This window comes from Gobius niger, assembly GCF_951799975.1.
Source record: "Gobius niger genome assembly, chromosome: 14".
NCBI lineage: Eukaryota > Metazoa > Chordata > Actinopteri > Gobiiformes > Gobiidae > Gobius > Gobius niger.
The window spans coordinates 20753822-20774096 of NC_136865.1; the positions used below are offsets into that span (position 1 = coordinate 20753822).

Genomic DNA, 20275 nt, shown 5'->3' on the forward strand with positions numbered 1-20275 from the left:
CCTCCAAACCCAAGTATTGAAAGTATTGCGATACTTGATAAAGCATCGATACTTGGTATTGCAGCACAAAGTATTGCGATTCCAAGTCCGATTTTTGTCCCAGCCTTAATATTTAGAAATCTTTTTATCAGAAGCTTCGAGGACCCCCATGTTAGGAATCATGACATTTGGCCAAACTATTCTAGTATAATAACATTTCTGCTGAGGCTATTGTATTATATTTGGAATCTTTTCTAGGTTATAAAACTTTTGGACTTGAAATACCACTTATTGCCCACATTTATTCCTCTTTTCGTCAGCATTGTATAGTTTAGCATATGTTTATATCAGAAAATTGCCACACCAATGCAGCTTAAATGTCATGCTATGGGCAGGACAATTGTATTATCTTTTTTTTTTTCATCCCCAAATTCTAATATATTGTATGTATGTCTTAGTGTTGCATTAATGATTGGGCTTTTGCAGATTCGGGCTTGATTCAGGTCCATATAAGCCCACTTTTAAACCAGTCCGTACATAGCATCAGTCTTGTCCAGGTGGTAGGCGACTCGGGAAGCCAAATATTTCATGAGGTGGTACTTGGTGACAAAAGTTTGAGAACCACTGGATAATTCATGCTCTTTTGCCTGTGGCACATGACCACTCCTCACTCTCTCAGAAGATGAGCGTCACTTTAAAAAAAAAAAAAAAGCCTCCCCGCCCCTTTCTCTCTTGCTTCTCCACAAACCCTTATGTGAAACCCATTCAATAACCGAAGCCCCACTCCGTATCTGCAAACTGTGAAAAAACTACCACCTGGATCTATTTTCTTGTGTTGTGGGGAGAGAGAAAACCAAAAAAAAAAAAACTTTAATTTTTCTAAGTCACGACACTGCAAAGGAGAACTGACTGTGTGTAGTAGCGCGCGACTGAAGCTACGCAAACAAGCAGAAGAAGAAGAAGAAGGGGGGGGAAAAAAGGATCAACTGGCAGATTGTTATCATAAATCAACAAGTTTTGCGTTTGATCAGCTACATGAGAGAGCCTTGGCGGACACAGGGGCAGAGGACGAGCCACAGCGACGTTTTTTTTTTCCGGTGCATTTTTGATCGCCCATTACCTGCCTCCTGCTGCTGCTGCGCCGCTCTCGGAGTGAAGTGAAGAGTGGCGGAGAGAGGTAAGTTGTCTCTCAAAATATACTACAGTAGCGGCTCCCCATGATTTCCCAAAGACCAAACATAGACTCACGCTCTGGCTGCTAAATTTAGATTTATTTTTTGCCTCATGTGGGTCTACGCGAGTGACTTTACGGCGCAAAAAAACTTGAGCTGAAGTTGAGTGAAGAGGCTGTGAATGATTTAGCAGCAGCTCTGGGCATCACAAGTTTGGCTAGCTCCAACACCAAACGGGGCCTTTATCAAATATTAGAGGTGTTTGCACAGGGATAAGCCGATATGCAACAAGTTATTAACATCAGTAATGGAGTACGAGGTCATATTGCGCAAACGTTTCCAGAAAACCTCCCCTTTTTTCGTTGGAAGTTATTTCTAGTACGTCTGAAAACTTTTCGTAGCGCGCCGTGAAGTCGTGTCGAAAAGTGCCGTTTTTTTTTTTACTGTCGGTGATGAGTGAGATTTTCACACACCACCCGTACACATTAAACGCCGAGTTATGACGTTAATCTTTAGCTTTTTTTGGAGAACTTTCATCCCGCAGACTGTTCCGCTATGTCCGGGAGACTCCCCGCTTGCGCCATGTACGCACGTTACGGAAGTGGCGTAAGAGCTGGGCGCACTCGCACTAAAGGCAGGTTTATTTGGAGAGCACGTTTCATGCACAGTTCAAAAGTGCTTCACAGTTGCGTGAAATGACACGAAAGCAGAGAAAATCAATCCATGAAACATCAACATAAAGATCAATTAGTTACAGTAAAGACAGAGTGTTATCAGTCACATTGAGTTTCTCCCTCTCTAAAAAAAATCAGGTCAGAAATCCAGGAGTAATCATGGACTCTGACCTGAATTAAACAGCCTCTTCAGCAGCTTTTTACCATCTGAAAAACATGGCTAAGATCAGAGGAATAGTGTCAAAACCCGACTTAGAGAGACTTATCCATGTGTTTGTCTTAGGGCTGGGCAATATAGCGATATTTAAGATGTATCGATATGTTTTTAAAAGAGATATGGAATCAGACCATATTCTGGTTTTCATATTCAAATTCAGATATGCTTAAGTTAACAAAAAGAAACAGGTAATCTCACTGTGATTTTATGTTGTTGTCTCTTCATATATTATTGCTGCCCTCAGAAATAGACTGGCCTTTATTTTATAGGCTATTTTTATCCAAGATGTTTTTTTTTTTTTGAATGTGCACCTTAGTGAGCTTTGTTATACAGTGTTTATGTTTACATTTTATAGTGAGTTTTCAATAAAACTACTCGCATTTGGCTTTGACTTAACATTTCATTTCACAGCTCTCACTTTGCGGATAAAATATGGGGATATATATCGTATATCGATATTTAACCTAAATATATCGGGATATGACTTTTGGTCCGTATCGCCCAGCCCTAGTTTGTCTCCAGCAGTTTAGACTACTCGGCTGCAGTACATCCAGAACGCTGCTGCTCGAGTCCTGACACCAAGCAGCAAATACGACCATATTAGTCCAGTGCTCAGGTCTCTGCACTGGCTTCCTGTCGCTCAGAGAACAGGGAGGATCGCTGTTATTATTTATTTCCGTGATTTTCCCCGGATGTTTTGGTGACTGGTGGGCAAACAGCTGATTTTTCGGAGCTTGAAGAGCTGTTTGTTTAAATCACAGATCTTGTACAGCACCGATCTTTTCGCAGATACAATACTCTGTTTGTGAATGATGTTTTGACCCACCGCAGAATTATTATTATCTATTTAATACATGTGCGTTCCCCACCAGTGCCTCGGACGTGACGACACGCCGATCCCCCTCATTGAGTTTAAAACGGCTCTGCTTATGTAGTTACCAGGGCTGGGACAAAATATCAGATCGGATTTGGATCACAATACTTTGTGCTGCAATACCAAGTATCAATAGTCTTTGAAGTATCGCAATACTTTCAATACTTGTGCTTGGAGGCATTTTTATCCTGCACTCCTTTGTTTTCCAGTAACAGCTACATTTTGTGTTAATGCACTTTTCAGTCTTAACACTTCAATAAATGCCATTGGGTTTATAAACCTTAGACACGTGACTGTTTTCTTTTTACAAATTTGAAGGTATATTACAAATCAGTTACTTATTGTATCGCAATATGTATCGGATCGGCCCCTGAGTATCGTGATGCGTATCGGTGTGTATTGTGCTCTACAAATAAACTTGCCTTGCCTTAAAAAGCAAGAGCAGATAAAATACTTGTTTTCACATGTATGGGTAAAAAGAACCTTGGATTTGAACATTGTCAGAGTTGAGGCCTGTCTCACATCCTCATGAAGACTGTTTCAGATTTTATCTTCATGAAACTGAAACCGTGTTTAGTCCTGACTCTGGGAACCACCAGGAGACCCCGCCCTGAAGTTCTCAGGGCGTGAGATGGTTCATACGGCTCTAACATGTCAGAGATGTACTTTGGTGCTAAACCATAAAAAGACTTGTACACAAATAGAGCCGTTTTAAATTCTATTCTCTGAGCGACAGGAAGCCATTGCAGAGACCGGAGCACTGGACTAATATGGTCGTATTTCCTGGTTCATGTCAGGACTCGAGCAGCAGCGTTCTGGATGTACAGCTCTAACAGTGAGCAGGTCGTTACAGTAGTCTAACCTACTGGAGACAGATGCATGGATAAGTCTGGTTTTGACACTATATCTTTGATCTTAGCAATGTTTTTCAGGTGGTAAAAAGTTGCTGATGTTAGTGCTTTGAGTTGAGCTGTTTAAGTTCAGGTCTGAGTCCCCCTAGATTTCTAACTCGATGTTTTTTGGTTTTAGAGAGAGAGAGAGAGACTCAAGGTGACTGAAAACACTTTCTACTGTAAGTTGAATGACTAACTTCATGAGATTTTGGTTCTTCAGCAGTTTGTTAGATGGATGTTGTAGCAGCCAATAAGACTATGAGATAATAAAGCGTTGAGGCTGCCAACTCATTCTATTGCTTACAATAATTGGCATGAGAAAGACGTCTCCAAGCTGAACTCTCTCCTTCCCTTCTGCTTCCATCTACATTCACAAACTGGTGAAGGATGCTTAACCCCAGATATTTCAATATTGCTTTATATTTGATCTTTGGCTGAAGAGAGTCATGTGATTTAAATTCTCTTCTCAACAAGGATTAAGATTTGCCTGAAGCAGCTGACTTTGACTTGTAGGCTACACAGACCAAAATATTATGTCCCCAATGAATTGAATGTTAGTGTTATTTGATACTTTTGTGTTCTCCATCTCTGGGCAGGCTGCTTTTAGAGATGCTTTATTGCACCTCAGTGTTTTTTAAGCAACAACGCATCAGTCTTGAGCCGCAGACCTATTGATCCTGTTTTATTCCATTAATGCCAGTGTGTACAGTATGGTGTCATTGAGTGAGCGACTGTGATGCTTGAAGGTCTTTAAAAAGCCGCCTAACGCAAATATCGTATCTACTTTATTTGTTCAAAAACAGCCCCGAGCTAAAGCTAAAATTTAAAGTGTATCTACACACAGTTAGCAGCCAGTGTGAGACCTGCTCCTTTGACAAATAGTAGTGTTCTCAAGTCAATAACACTGAGGACATCGTCATTACACGTTTACCGCCCTGGACTAAAGACCAGTTTTACATAGTGGCACCTGAGACCTGCTGAGGCTCCCAAAAGTGGTGTCCCCTTCTCTCTGTTTGACAAAATGTTGAATGTGGTATGTGATAACTCTCTCCTGAATACAAGCTTTCAGGGCCGGGCAATTAATCACAACCAAATTTAAATCACAATTGAAATGGTTATAATTAGATAAATAGTTAATAAGGCAATATCATTCTCTCTGTCATGTATTAAACCTGGACAATTCTTTTGTGGAAATACAATATTCCACAAAGAGCTGACTTTATTACTGACTACACTCCCTAAATCAGAGTCTGTGCTGGATTTAACCAGAGCTAAATGTTGTTAGTGCTGCAGTGTGGAGTCTGCAGTGTTTACAAGACACAGGATAAATGGTGCTAAACTAGTTCTAACCGTTCTGGTGATTCTTGCACCGTTTTATGCCCAGGGGCATTTTCATCTGAAAAACTAACCCAGCGACTTAAAACTACTCAGAAAATAAAGAGATACTGCATGTCCACATTGAGTGAAAAGGAGCTGCAGCAAAACCGGGAAAATGCTGTTGGCTAATGGCTAAGTTGCTCTACACACATGAGGAAAATCTACATGGAGCTGAAGTAAAGGCGAGCAAAAGCTGCAGTGATAAGTAACCATCTCAAAACTATTGTTAAATAAAAATAGATTAATGAATAAGGCACAAGCTTTGAGGAGCTTTTGGACATGAGCTGTTCTGTCTATGATGGACAGTGCAATAAAAATAAAAAATAAAATGGCATCTGTTAAAGTCTGATATAACTTCTCTTAAAAGTGTAGCCTACTTTACTCAAGGAAATGTAAATGAGTAAAGTATCTAATTACTAACCAGTCTGCTGTGAAAAAGTTAGTCAAAGTACTCGTGCTCGTAGCGGTTTTAGAAAAAGTGGTATCAGTGCATCCCTAATAGACGTTTCCTCAGAATTGTTCCTTCCTACACACTCTTCTCACTTGTCCCACTCATTAGTATTTTGGACACTTGACATAGAGGCCTTTACAATTTGGCTCAGTTAGATTTTATGGACTTGGCATAATGGAAACATTTATAATTTACAAGTTACAGGACACTATCCTCCATCCTCCGGGGGTTTTATGCAGCACACTTGCTTAGTCAAACCAATATCGCTCTTGCCAGATACATTTTTTGACTATTAAATAAAAGGGGCATTGAACAAATTCAGGCATTGTCAATTATTTGCTTCATTTAGGCCTGTCACGAGCCAAGGAAATATTGTGATGAAACTAACTAAACTAACTTGTGACACATTGCACACAATGTTTAGCAAAAATCTTAAATATAATTGTGTTAACTATGTAGATTGTACCCAGATTTCTTTAGTTAACCATTTTTTGTGACGTTTATAGTTTCACTTCCTTATTGGGCACCGACAGGAAGTGGCATAGATGAAGGCACTGTTGCCGTGCCAACCATGTTAAGTCAATGGGAAATCAGTCAAACCGCTGTGGGGCTTTACCTTTTATCTGTCACTTCCTGTCAGCAGCAATAGACCTAACTTTTCTGCCCAACATTTCTTTATTAAAATTGCTGCTTCACTGAAATAAAATGATAATTATGCAACTGATGAACTATTCTAAAAATGTTTTATGTTATTTACTGAACGAGAAGTCGATATCGTGACAGGCCTATCTGGATTAACGCTTTTCCTTTACGCTGCTGGACCACCATCACAGGAATATTGTTGTGGGTTATTTACAAACCGTAGCAACGTTTGCACACTCACTGGCCTGTTTTGCATGGGCTTCCTGTGTCTGTGTGGGCCTCCCTTGGGTGTTGTGGTTTCCCCATCAACCTAAAACATGCACAGTAGGCTAATGCATCGTGACCGAGATTCTCAAGGACCTGCTGCACATAAACGATGGGTCATGTTGTTTGTGCACCTTGGAGCCGAGGTCATGTGGGTTGACAGCAGTGCGTGGAGCTGCCAACAGTGAAAAATGCTTTGGATTACTTGTCGCCCACTGTCTGTCTCTGAGCGCTCATCTGTGGACAGGGGAAAACTCACACTGCTTTTGTTTCCAATACGGGACAAAAAAGATCTGGGCAGGGGCGGAGTCTGTCGCTCAAACACATTAATTGCCACAAATCAATACTCTGTTTCCTCTCAGGATGCTGGGCTTCGTGAGAGAGCTGCTTTGTTAATGTAAAGGCAAGACCAAATACAGATCAGGGTATTTTGTCATGTTTTTTGCAATATACACAAGTGGATATTAATAATTAGGGCCCGACCGATATATATGAAATCGACTGATGAAAATCTTTAAAAGGCCGATATCTCCGGGACCGAAAGTGATAGACTTCCCGAGCTCAGTCAGAGCTTTAAAATGAGCACAAGTTCATAGGCCTCAGGGGAGCGGAGAAAATCGTGTTGAAAATTATTATATTTAATGTTATAAACTTTTGCATATCATTTCGGAACCATAAGAGACAGAGATTTACCGTTTTTTGTTTTGGAAGCTACAGATTTTTGTCTTTCAAATAAGCTCCCTCTGAAGTACCTACTAAACATGACTATTCAGCGCCCCCTGTGTCACAGTTCGACACTGACATATTTAGAAGCTTCATACACAGGATTATAGATGAGACATTAAATATCAGTGGTGCATACTGGCATTGGCCAATCAAAATACCCGATAATCGTTTAGTTTAGTTTAGTTTAGTTTAGTTTATTGTGCAGTTACATTAAAAAGATGGCTGCACCAGCACTATGGAAAAACCCACATCAGTCGACCGATATTTCTATGTATTTCTATGATTGAAACCTTTACTATAATAATTCATGTTTACCTTTAGGCTATTTTTGAGATTTGAAAACACATCTAATTAAATTACTTAAAGTATCGGCTTTTATATCGGCTATCGGCCATGACAACCCCCTTCATATCAGTATCGGACCCCGAAAATCCATATCGGCCGGCCCCATTAATAATGTAAATAGATAATGATTTAAAAGGAAATTGTGTCCTGAGTCACAGTCATGAATTGTTAATTGGGGCGACTGTAGCTCTGGTTCAGCGTTTGCCCTTTCGTCCTCTTGTGTGTGTGTGATTCCTTGATGTGAACCGTTTTGAGTGCCCATTAGTAGATGTAGAAAAGTGCTTCATAAATGTGACCAGTTGCCATTGTTCTCTACATCCTTCATTTTCATGAAAGCAGTTGATATTATTTGTGTGTCTTTGTAGGATGCTGTCCCGCCTGAGAGAGCTCATTTGGGCCGACTGGATCTGGTTCCCCGAGGGCCACGGCTGGGCGGACTTTGAGAAACAGGAAGATGGCAAGGTCTTCCCCAAAGCCTCAGACCTCTGGGGAACTCTCCCCGTGGCCCTGTGCTTCCTGGTCATCAGGCCCATATTCGAGAGGTGAGTCATCGTCCTGACCGTTGGCTCAGGTTTTCTTATCACATGTTATGCTTTTGCAAACACCCATAGCAGGCTTTTATGGAGGCACAAATAATCAGGGCATTAAGAAGCATAGAAAGTCATTAAATCTAAATTTATTGGAAAATTATGTTTATTGAAAATACCAAAAATTATGGTCTAAAATAGTGGTTCCCAAAATGGGAGTCATGAGACACTGAAGTGGGGTCGCAAGATGATTTTGAGACAATAATTTTTACATTTCTGACATTGAATTTGATGTATTTTGACGCGCAGCCTGAAAAGTTTGGGAACCCCTGGTCTAAAACATATTCAATTGCCGTTTTGGCTAATATTGACCATCAATTTTTGCTACAAGTTCTTTGTTTTGTCTAATTCTCTTTCCTCTTGAAAATAAATGAATGATGAAATGTTTGCAAGTCTTAAAAAATGAAAGAATGTGCTTAAAATATAGCACTTTAAAAAGATGCACTCTTAAAGCAAGAGAGTATCCAGGTCTCAAAGGGTAACTGGACTTTATCCCTTTTCTTTAATGCTTCTGATGTTTGCATGGATGTAAATAATGTATATAATTGTATATAATTCTGTTGATATCTTTTGCCAATTGTCTTTTTACGTGGCTATTCATGTTCTTGTATTTTGAAATGCTGCTTATAGGATGTACAGCTCGGGATGGGACGATAAACAAAAATATTATTAATCGCCATAAAAAATGTGTCAATTAAAGGAGCTGGATGCAAGTTGGCCATTTTATACTCACTACTGCCATCTCAGGCCATATGTGTAACTGCACCTTCTATATTAAGCTCGTGCATGACGGCAATTCGGACCCGAAGTGACACCTTTTGGAGTGAGAGTGCAGGATTTTAGAGGCAGTCGTGGTGAACAGGTCTGAGCTCATTCTACACATTAGGACATGGCTGGATCATGTAGGGTGAGGAAAATACATAATTTTAACATTTTTAAACTCCCTATTAATCGATTGCAAGACACTGCACCAAAATTCTCTATTAAACAGAAAGCCTTTTTAGATTGTTAGAAAATGTCAGACTATACTCTAAATGAACCTTATTTGCACAGTGTTTTTCCTCTGCAAGAGACATGAGGTTTTTTAAACAAAACGCATGTAAAACAGTAGTGAAATATCTTGTTTGCACTTTCTTTTATGTAAACTTTCATGTTGCTCTTGATCCTGTCTACAACAACAACAACAACAGCAGGTGCAGTAAAGCGGCCTGTTTTGTGTTTATTAGGACAATAGCGGTTCCTCTGGCCGCTCTTCTGGGAGTGAGGGACAAACCCAGAGTCTGTGCCGCTCCAAATCCCACTCTGGAGTCGTATTTCCGCGGGACATCGAAACATCCTACACAGGTATCCACTGTCCCAGAGGCTTTAAGAACAATGAATGCATAATGCAATGACATCTTGATGTTAGAGGGAGTTTGTATGGTGTAAAAAAGTGAGATGAGAAGACTTTGGACTGGACCAATGACTCAGATCTTGCCTTGGACTTTGATGCTACTCCTCAAAGAATGTTTTATTATTTATTAATTTCTTGAACTCACTTTACATCGAGTTGTGTTGGCCTAGAATGCCTCCTGCTGCAAGTTATATGGCTTGAAAGGACTTGAAATACCAATGATAAGACTTGATTGATTTGTGATGTTACAAATTACTGGTGAAAGTATTACTCATCGTATCAGGCATTTTAATGAAAAGAACATTATTGGGACTACAGTCATTAATTCAGCGCATTATGAGGTCTTATCTCACAGCCTGTTTCTCTGTACTTTGTTGTGGATTGTGCTAAAAGTCGCCTCCATGTCGTGCCTTTTGTCCACAGAGCTCCCTGGAGAGTTTGAGTAAACAGACCGGATTCTCACTACGGCAGGTCCAGAGGTGGTTCAGGCGCCGACGAAACCAGGACCGTCCCAGCATAGTCAAAAAATTTCAGGAAGCATGGTACATCCTGCCAAACAAATTTACTATTTAGGTTTAGCTTTGTAGTAATGATCTTTTTGTACATTGCTAAACTTTAGATGGATTCAAAGTTAGGGTGGGCTAACTGAAGCTTGTTCATGCTAGCAATTTGGCAGTGTTTTTAGAGTCAGCTCCTGTATAGAATATGGATATGAAAAGGAAAAAATAAGGCGGTGTAGTGCGACAAGAACGTGTTAAACAAACGCATGGAGGCAAGAATGACAAGCCTGTGTTCAATAATGACTAAATAGGCAACAAAGTTTAATGGAAAGTCCATTACAGCAAGGAACATCCGGAGCCTGCCCTCATTTCCTGTCAGTATTTTTTAATTTTTTAAATGTATTCATTCATTCACCTCAGACATAGATTCAGTCACAGCATAGATACTGTCAGTATTTAAAGCAGAACTAAGTAACTCATGCCCCTAGAGGCCATAAGCGCCACTGCAGGTGTCGTAGCATGTTGCGGTGTTTTTTTTACTCATTAATTGTCCCTGAGAGTAAATACTACGCTGAAAAGACAGAGAGAGAGGGATATTGTACATTATGCCACAACCCAATTACACAATGGAGATATTTTTTTGCACTTGGCTATAAATACTGCTAAAGTGTCGCTAGCCTGCAGTTAGCTTTGCCCGTTGGCTTCTTCTTCATGATTCCACTAGTGTGTATTGGGCCTCCGACACGGTGCAGGGAAAGTTGCAAGGGTGGTTTTCTGGCCAGAGACACCAAGGGAGATGAAAGACCCCCCCCAATCATCCCATTGACACTTGTATTTCCCACAGAGGGACTACGGAAAGGATTTATTAAGGTAAAAAACTTAGTTCTGCTTCAATAGCGACGTCCATGATTTTCACTGTCTATGGAACATGAAAAATATGCATAGATTTGGGGGAATACGGTTGATAAGTGCAACTGGACGATAAAATATGTGACAAACAAAATTATCAGGTTCAGGATTTGTGGAGAGGGACATCAGTGATACTCCCCTCTCCTTGTCACATGGGAAAACTATTTGTTCATGGGTTCAATGTGATGAAATGTGTGGACAGATGCCACAGCAAATAGAAATTTAAAACACCATACTATTACAAAAAAATATCTTAAAGAAAAAGACCTATACAGACACACCATGATAAAACTCTATATAATTCTATTGTTTATTGCAGCTTCAGATTGTGGCCAAATTGACCTCAGTGTGGCCCTTGTAGCATTGGCATTCAAGAATGTGCTATACATGGCTATTAAAAGGACAAAAAATGCGGTTTTACTTTGGAGCCTTTATATAAATGTATTGGAGTTGAAAGTAAACTGTACTCAAGTAAAGTGCAGAGCTTAAAAAACGCACTTGAGTACTTACTGAGATTTCTTTTGTAATAAATGTTCCCTTTTGTTACAGTTGGAGATTTACTTTTTATCTTCTGGCCTTTTTTGCTGGACTGGCGGTACTTGTTGACGTGAGTACAGCTGTGGCCATTTTGTGTTTATGAATAATAAATTGAATTTGCCAGCAATTTGTGGTTCTTCATTTTTTTTTTCTCCCAGTCATCAATGTGTTCCATTTGCTCTGTGCTTTCAGAAACCATGGTTTTATGAAGTGAAGCTGATTTGGGAAGATTTCCCAAAGATGGTATGCTCATTTTTTTTCTGCTTGCTGCATTTGTCCTGGTTTTCAGACGCGGTACCAAACATCATTGACTTTGGCCTCTGCTATTTATATGCATAATCTTGTTTAATGTTATTTATTTATTCAGATCCACTAATCCACTGTGTTTTCCTCCCGTTTCAGCCGGTGATTCCCTCCCAGTACTGGTACTACATGATTGAGCTGGGATTTTATATCTCGCTGCTTTTTAGCGTGGCGTCCGATGTCAAAAGAAAGGTAAGAAGATACTCAGCCCAAGTAAATGAAACCGTCCATTACGGCACTCAGTGGCCATAAAATCTCTGATAATGAGGGTGATTTGTTGCGAGTGTTTTCCATTAAGACACTTTATAAACAATGCACTGGATAAGAAGGCGCAAAAACAACTGCAGACAGCTGACTTTCCTATATGATGTGCTTCTTGAATTTTGCGTGGCTTTATTTGTTGTTGTTTTCATACAATCACAAGAAATGTAATATTTTGAAGTCTTTTTTTGTTCAGAACATTTTCAGTTTAAAGCAGAACTAAGTAACTCATGCCCCTAGAGGCCATAAGCATCACTGCAGGTGTCCATTGTGCCACAACCCAATTACACAACAGAGATTTTATTTTCACTCAAACTCTGCTGTAAATACTGCTAAAGTGGCGTTAGCTTTGCCCGTTAGCCTGTTAGCTTCTTCTTCATGATTCCATTAGTGTGTATTGCGCCTCCGGGGCGGAGCAGGGAAAGCTGCAAGGGCGGTTTTCTAGCCAGAGACACCAGGGGGAGATGAAAGACCCCCCAAACATCAACACTTTTATTACCCCCGTAGGGACTACGAAAAGGAATTGTTAAGGTAAGCAAGTTACTTAGTTCTGCTTTAAAAGCAACACTACATCCATGTTTTACACTGTCTATGGAACAGGAAAAATGTGTGTTGTTTTTGGGGAATGCGGTTGATAAATGCAGCTGGACAATAAAATATGTGACAAACAAAATGATCAGGTTCAGGATTTGAGGAGGAACATCAGACACATGGGGAAACTATTTGTTCATGGGTTCAATGTGATGAAATGTGTGGACAGATGCCACAGCAAATAGAGATTTAAAACACAGACCGTAATAAAACTCTATGTAATTCTGTTGTTGAGGGTAGGGGGAATGCAGCTTTTTTATTTATTTATTTTCCTTTATTTAGACAGGTTTATTCCTTGAGACTTAATGTCCCATTTACAAGAGAGACCTGTTTAATGAGATATAGCTCCACTGCAATTGTTTAATTTTGCCACTCAGTCATGAACAATAAGGGTTACATTTAGAAAGTGCATATCATCAATAGGTCTGAATGGTGTCAATAACTGGAAAGATCCATGTGACTGAAACCCTCCTGTTGGCAGTTGTGGTCAAAACACGACAGGTCAAATATTACAATCCCATTAACACTTGTATTACCCCCAAAGGGACTATGAAAAAGATTCATTAAGGCAAACAAGTTAATTAGCACTGCTTTGACTGTCAGATACTGATGTTGGAGACCTCATATCATGCTTATCTCTTGATGTCCTATTAATCTGGTTCATGGAAAGGCAATCACTGAAAGAGGAGCCAATAAAAATGTAGTAGCTCAATGCCTTATCTTAGTCTTCCAGTTTTAAAGACTTTGGACACGTGTTCACCTTATGTGTAATGATTGTGATTTATATGACTCAGCAGTGGAGTTTTAGAAGATTTTAAGTTGTTGCAAAATTATAGTGTGTTTGGGGTTGCAAACTTAAAGTGTTGAAATAACCAGATCCCAGAGGCTTTAAGTGCTTATGATTATTGTCTTGGTTCATCAGACAGAATTGCAGCGTCCACACAAATGATCTCCCAAACTGTGAAAGAAAGTGCAATACTTTGCTGAAAAGATTTGATAATTTTACCAAATTGTTTAACTCCAAAGAAGAGAAGGGTATGTAGCCGGTACTATCTTCCTAAAGTTTGATGAAAACAAGATGGCTGCTATGATGTAAAGGATTAACCAAATTTAGTTAATAAATCACAGTTTTTTGTTACCACACATTGAACTGTTGACCATTTCTTCCCTCAGTTTTGTACAAATTGGACTTTCACTCTTCTGATCTCTCTGAGCTCTGGTTTCATAACTGTACTTCTGCAGCTAATCCCTTAAATCCAAGCACCACTTCTTCTTCTATGCACTTTCTTCCAATCACAGCGGCTGAGTCAAAAACAGGCTATAATCCCGGGATTTCTGTTGTAACTTTATCGGAGACGGGTTTATTTTCATCCTTTTGAAGCTCCCCGACGCATGCATGAGCTGTTAAAATATATGGTTTCAAATACGTGACTGAATTTATAACCAAGTTAATCAATGAGTGACATGACCCGTGGTTCCTGAACTAGTGGTACATGAGAATCAGATTTGTCTAGTTCAGTCCAGGTCAAGTTTGCATGACAATATATCTAAACTAAATCATAATCACAATTTGAAAATGTGGAATTAATAAACCACAAAGACTGCAACAGAATATCCTGTCTTATGGTGTCCTATGAATAAAACCTGCTAATTATGTAGTGTAAACGTCTACACACACATCTGAATGCATGTGATTCTTGTTAGCGGCGCATTTTTCAATCGTTTCTCAAATGTTAATGCTGGACATGTTTAAGATAAATATATTTTTAGACTTTTTGTGTGACTTCCTGGTTTTTCCAATATCTTCATGTCTCTACAAAACACTTTTTTTGTGTTTCTACAGGATTTTAAGGAGCAGATTGTGCACCACTTGGCCACAATCTCCCTCATTGGTTTTTCGTGGCTTGTGAACTACATTCGGGCCGGGACTCTGATCATGTTGGTGCACGATGCTGCTGATTATTTGATGGAGGTAAGACTCTGCACAATGAAATATTATGTAAAATAAAAAGCACAGTATGGAAGAAGTTCATATGTCAATGGAACATGCAATGCAAGTTTATCCGCACACAAAGTAATTCACAGTCTCATAGTGTATGGATGAAATATGTTTAAAGTCGAAGGTAAAGTACATGTTAACCTCTCGCCTTATTCGAGCGCATTTTCTCCAGTTCAGTTTCACCTAAATCTAAAAGTTTCTCATTTGAAAGACCTACAAAACTGACTAACAATTTTGTCGCTGAGTTTTTGTCACATTTTTTTGAAGCGTTGTTGTCGTGTTTTTGTCTCTTTTTTTGTTGCATTTTCATCCCTGTTTTTCTGTGCTGTTTTCTTGTGCTTTTTCATCACATTTTGGTCACGTTTTTGTCGCTCTTTTGTGGCTTTTTCATCGCTCTTTAGTTGCTCTTCCGCCATGTTTTTGTCACTCTTTTCTCAAGAAATATATATTTTGTAATTCATGCAGTCCATATTTGAAGAGTTTAGTGGTGCTAGGCCAGCGCATGTCTATGGTAACTAGTAGCCTGCATTAAAAACGTCATCCAAATCATTTGGTAGTCTTCCCAACGTCGCCATATCTGATTTGTAGAAAGCTCCTTTGTGAATTCCATGTGTAGTACTGCCGGTAAACAAACTACTGTAGATCCGGTAAGCTAGCAGATCACTCCGCCGCTGCGTAGCTTACAACCAGGAAGCGGATGCTGCTCAAATATAAGTTCTTTTAGAGGCAAAATGGTTACATTAAAAAAATTATTCAGTCAACACTGACATTTATATCAGTAGTCTGGTGTTTTACGTTTTAATGCAGCCTACTAGTTACCATAGACATGCGCTAGCCTAGCACTAGCCTAGCATCACTAAGCTCTTCAAATATAAGGACTGCATGAATTAAAAATATATATATCTCCAGAAATAAACAACACTCTGGATAACTTGGATAACTAGGAAATGAGGCCTTATGTCAAAAATCCTGAAATATCCCTTTAATCAACTTTTGTTATTTTTATGTGTGTGTGTTGGTCTAAGCAAGTTTTTTTTTATGTTATGGTATAATATCGCTAGTACCCATCCTCTACTATACTACATTACACTATACTCTTATTAGTCTATTGTGAAATTGCATGAGAATGTTTGTATGACTGTAGTTCCCATTTACTCCACTGCCCCCTGGTGGTTGATCAATATAAAGTATAACATTGTAAAACTGTTTCTTTTACAGTCGGCAAAAATGTTCAACTACGCGGGCTGGAAGAAGGCGTGCAACTTAATCTTCACTATGTTTGCAGCAGTGTTTATTGTCACTCGCCTCATCATCCTGCCCTTCTGGTAAAAAGTGTTTCATGTGTTTTCATGTACCGTTAAGTTTAGATACTAGTACTTATAACGATGCTTGTTTTTTGATAGCTGGTATACTATAATATTTGTCATCTAAAAACAGAAAATAGAACAATAATGTGTGGAAGATCTGCAAATTTACAATATCAGGTTCATCTCCAATGTCAAGAAATGTGTGACAAATGGAATAGTTTTGGGGATTATTAAGGAAATTAAGGAAAAAATGTGGATAAAAAAACAAATGGGGCAAAATTAGGGAAAAATTGGGGAAATATAGAAAATATTAGTAATAAAAATGAGGGGGGGGGAATTGTAAAAAAAAAAAAAAAAAATTAAAAAGAATTTAAAATTTGGACAAAATTGGGACAAAAATAAGATTAAAAGTTTAAAAAATGGAAGAAATGTGGCAAACATTGGGGGAAAAATATGTTTAAAAAAAGAAAAAAAAAAGAAAAATGGGGGAAAAAATTAAGGGATAAAATTAATAAAAACCTGAAAAAAATGGGGGGGAAATTTTGGGGAAAAAATGTATTTGAGCTGAAACGACCAAGTCACTTCCTTTAATGCTGCCCCTGGACCAACAGGTCTCAACACTAAAGATTTAGATTAAAATTTAAACTCAGACTGGTATCATTTCACAGAACCCAGCCCGATACAAGAATCAGGTAAAAACTTATATATTCTTATAATATTCACTGTAATGTTGATCCAAGGGCTTTACTCAAAATACACTTATCACAATTTCAAGAATGTAGTGATATTAAAATTTTGAGACTGGGTAAAAAATGGAAGATTTAATTTCATGATTTGTCCTTGTGACTATAGGCGTATAAGGCAAGGTAATGAATGCAGGGTTAGGGCCCTGACAGGTCGACATGATGTTCACATGATGGTCACTAAAATGAACAAAAAAAAGCTTCAAATAGGGTAAAATGTAAAGTGTGTAGATTACACTATAGTCATAAAGAAAAAAATCACTTATTATTGGAAATAACTTTTTAAGATACCCAGTAAGCCATATTTGCATAATTATCCAATATAATGTGTCCCAAAACATCTATAATATCCATAGCATAGTCCCATATACTGTGCAGTCCTACAAAACGCTCACAATGCAGGAAGCCTCAAGCCTTTGCATCACATTGTTACAACAACAGGACTTGCTCTGTCCCTCTGTGAAAGACTCTTTGATGGGGAGTGGAGGTGGCTCTGACTGCTCTCTCTGTTGTGTCCCGGGACAGGATCATTCACACGACGTGGGTGTACCCTCTGACCCTGTACCAGCCTTTCTTTGGGTTCTACTTCTTCAACGGGCTGCTGTTAGTGCTCCAGGCGCTGCACATCTTCTGGGCCGTGCTCATTATTCGGATGGTCATCAAGTTCCTCCCAAGCAATGTACGTACGCAGCACCCGCCATGAGAGGGGCTTCAGACGGGGAATAACAAGGGATTGTTTGTCCCTGCAGCCACATATCTGCCCTGATTTTTATTTGACACTTGACACTCATAATATTTCCTCTAATACACTGTCCGACCATAAATAAGTCAGCACCTGGATTGAAATGTTATGATCTGGTTAGTTGGTCAGGTCTAGGTTTCACACATGGATTGCCCACCACAGAGTTATGATCTTAATCCCATTGAGAATCTTTGGGATGTGCTGGAGAAGGCTTTGCGCAGTGGCCACACTCTCCCATCATCAATATAAGATCTTTTGCCAATGCAGAAGCTAACTAAAACAACGCCACGGTGAATGTGTGCTGAAATCCAAGCTAAATGCAGTCCAAACAAATATAAAAGCGTGTGACCTGAGCACATGTGTGGCTAGTGTTTGGTCTGGCAGTGTCTTATAAAATGCTAACAGATGTTTGGTTTGTTGGACATGCTGGCATTGCTGAGATGCTCAGTAGGAAAGATAAGGCTGGCAGTGGCTAAGCTCTGCTCTGGCTAGTTCATACTGTTGTTGTGTCCTTGGCCCAGACACTTTATTCTTCGTGCTTGTGTGAATGTGGTGAGTGGCTACGTTTGGTGGTGGTCGGAGGGGCAGATGGGGCAGATGGTGCAGATTTAAGGCGTTACTTCTGTGTACCCCAGAGCAGCTGCTGTGAATGAATTATGATTACTGTGTAGTGCTTTGAAGACTTTGCCAAGCTTGTAAAGCGCAATATGAATGTATTATTACATGGGTCACGCTCTAGTGAAGGGGTGTCGAAGTCGTTTGGGTCGTGGGACAAAATTCAGGACTGTGGACTCATAAATAACAGCTTACACTTATTATGCTTTTATCAGCCTGTGTCACATGTTTTTTTTTTAAGCTGCCCTCTAGTGGCTGAAGTGAGCAAACTGGTTATTTCTTTAAAAATCCATAACTCCACACATGAATGGGCTGGAGACTTTTTTTTTTTTTATATGCTCGGGAATTTATGCTCCTCAAAGGGCCACATTAAATCATGCGGCCCGCGAGCTTTGAACTTGACACATGTGCTCTAGTGCATATTTTAAACAAGTATCAAGGCTGAATTGATGCCAATTTAAAAAAAAAATCCAGTTCAGATTAAATAAACAGTGTTTTTTTTGTACATTTAAAGTACACTTGCGCAAAATGTTGCCTTATGTTTGCTTGATTTGTTTCTTTTCCTTACACTAGTACACGTATGTCCTGTTACTTGTATTCATTGAATGCACTGTACATTCAGCAGATACTATTTCTGTTTTGAATGCAATCATGAGATGGGCATCAAGACATTTTTTTTTATCAGTGTGAACTTGCCAACGTAACTTAAACCAAATGTTGTTGTTGTTTTTTTTTGGCTGACAGGGCATTGTTGAAGACGAGAGGAGCGACCATGAGGAATCTGAGTCTGAGGACGAAATAACCAAGGAGAAATCTTCAAACGGACACGTGCAAAACGGCCACACTCTACTCAACAACAACCACCGGAAAATGGACTGATGGGACAGAGCTCCGTTCTGAATGTCAAACAGTCTTAACGTGGCACTTTGAAGAGGCCTCTCTCACATACCCAACATGTCGCAGAGCGCATTTTGCACTGTTTTGCCTTTACAAAGTGACACTAACCCATCACAAGACAAGAGAAGAGACAAGCCGCTTCTATCCATTTCTGCCAAGGATCTCATGGTCTTCCTGGTTTTGCCGGTTTTGCGCTGTCAAACGTTGCCACACACCAAAAAATTTAGTAACTTCTGGAAGCATTCTATGTAAGACATGCCTCCTTAAACTCAATGTAGTATTACTGCCTTAAAAATGAGAAAATGAAAAGGTGAAAAGGCACCAAGCTGAATAACAAATGGACTTTGATGAGTTGCTGCAAGCAGTTTTTCACTTAGCTTCTGACAGTGTTGCGTACATAAATTGGTTTTCAATCCAACAATATTTTAGTTTTTTTTAGTTTATTAAGTTCTAGCTGTTAAAGTTATGGCGTTACGGTTCAAATTTTTTATTTTTCAGTCTTGTTTTTATGTTGTTTGCCAATGAATCAGTGGAAATTTGGGAGCAATTAGTGTAAAAAGGGAAGCCTAATTTTACAGTGATTCAATATTAGCTAGATGAGTCAATACCATTTCAAAATCAGTGTTGATTTCACGTTCAATGAAGCACTTTATGTTTTATGTATGTACATGACAGTTTCAAGACGGCACTCATTAGTTATAGTTAAATCATCCATATAAAGGATTGATGAGTTGGAAAATTTCAATGCTTTTCATGTCCTGAATGCCAAAATGTTTGTTTTATGTTTTTGGCCTATTTTGTGAAAGAAATGTCCATTTTATTTCAATCAAAAAAAGGAAAATTAATTTTGCCAAAGTTGAGTTTACATTTCTGAGCTGTGTTTGAAGTGCCTTACAATGCAGTCCATTACTTCATATTATATTCTGCAGAAGTACTCACAGTCGTCTCTAACTTGGATCATGTCGACCAATCGCCTGCCTTCTGAACTGCTTCCAGTGATGTTTTTATTTTGTTGCTCAGATGTAAATTTTCAAAACTAAATGATAAATAATTAAGGCTAACTTCTTGTGTTTTTTTGATTTATTGCAAGATCATTATTGTACAGATATCTTGTGTAGACAGAGCAGTTACACAAAGACTAAACCTTTTAACCCCCACATGAAGAAGAAGATGTTTGTTTATATACAGTGGTCTCTCGCTATAACGCGGTCACCTTTCATGGTCTCGCTCTTTCGAGGATTTATTTTTAGCACAATTTTTCATGCTATTTTACAGCG

General features: G+C 39.1%; 1 protein-coding gene across 1 annotated transcript; it reads left to right on the forward strand.

Annotated features, from left to right (window-relative positions):
- The first annotated feature begins 1149 nt into the window (after positions 1-1149).
- Positions 1150-20051, forward strand: cers2a (ceramide synthase 2a). Its single transcript, XM_079571005.1, has 11 exons — positions 1150-1156; positions 7980-8156; positions 9428-9545; positions 10018-10136; positions 11553-11610; positions 11733-11783; positions 11943-12035; positions 14539-14667; positions 15913-16019; positions 17270-17423; positions 18846-20051. The coding sequence occupies exons 2-11, from the start codon at positions 7981-7983 to the stop codon at positions 18978-18980; spliced, it is 1140 nt and encodes a 379-aa protein (XP_079427131.1). The 5' UTR covers positions 1150-1156; position 7980; the 3' UTR covers positions 18981-20051.
- Positions 20052-20275: the final 224 nt, after the last annotated feature.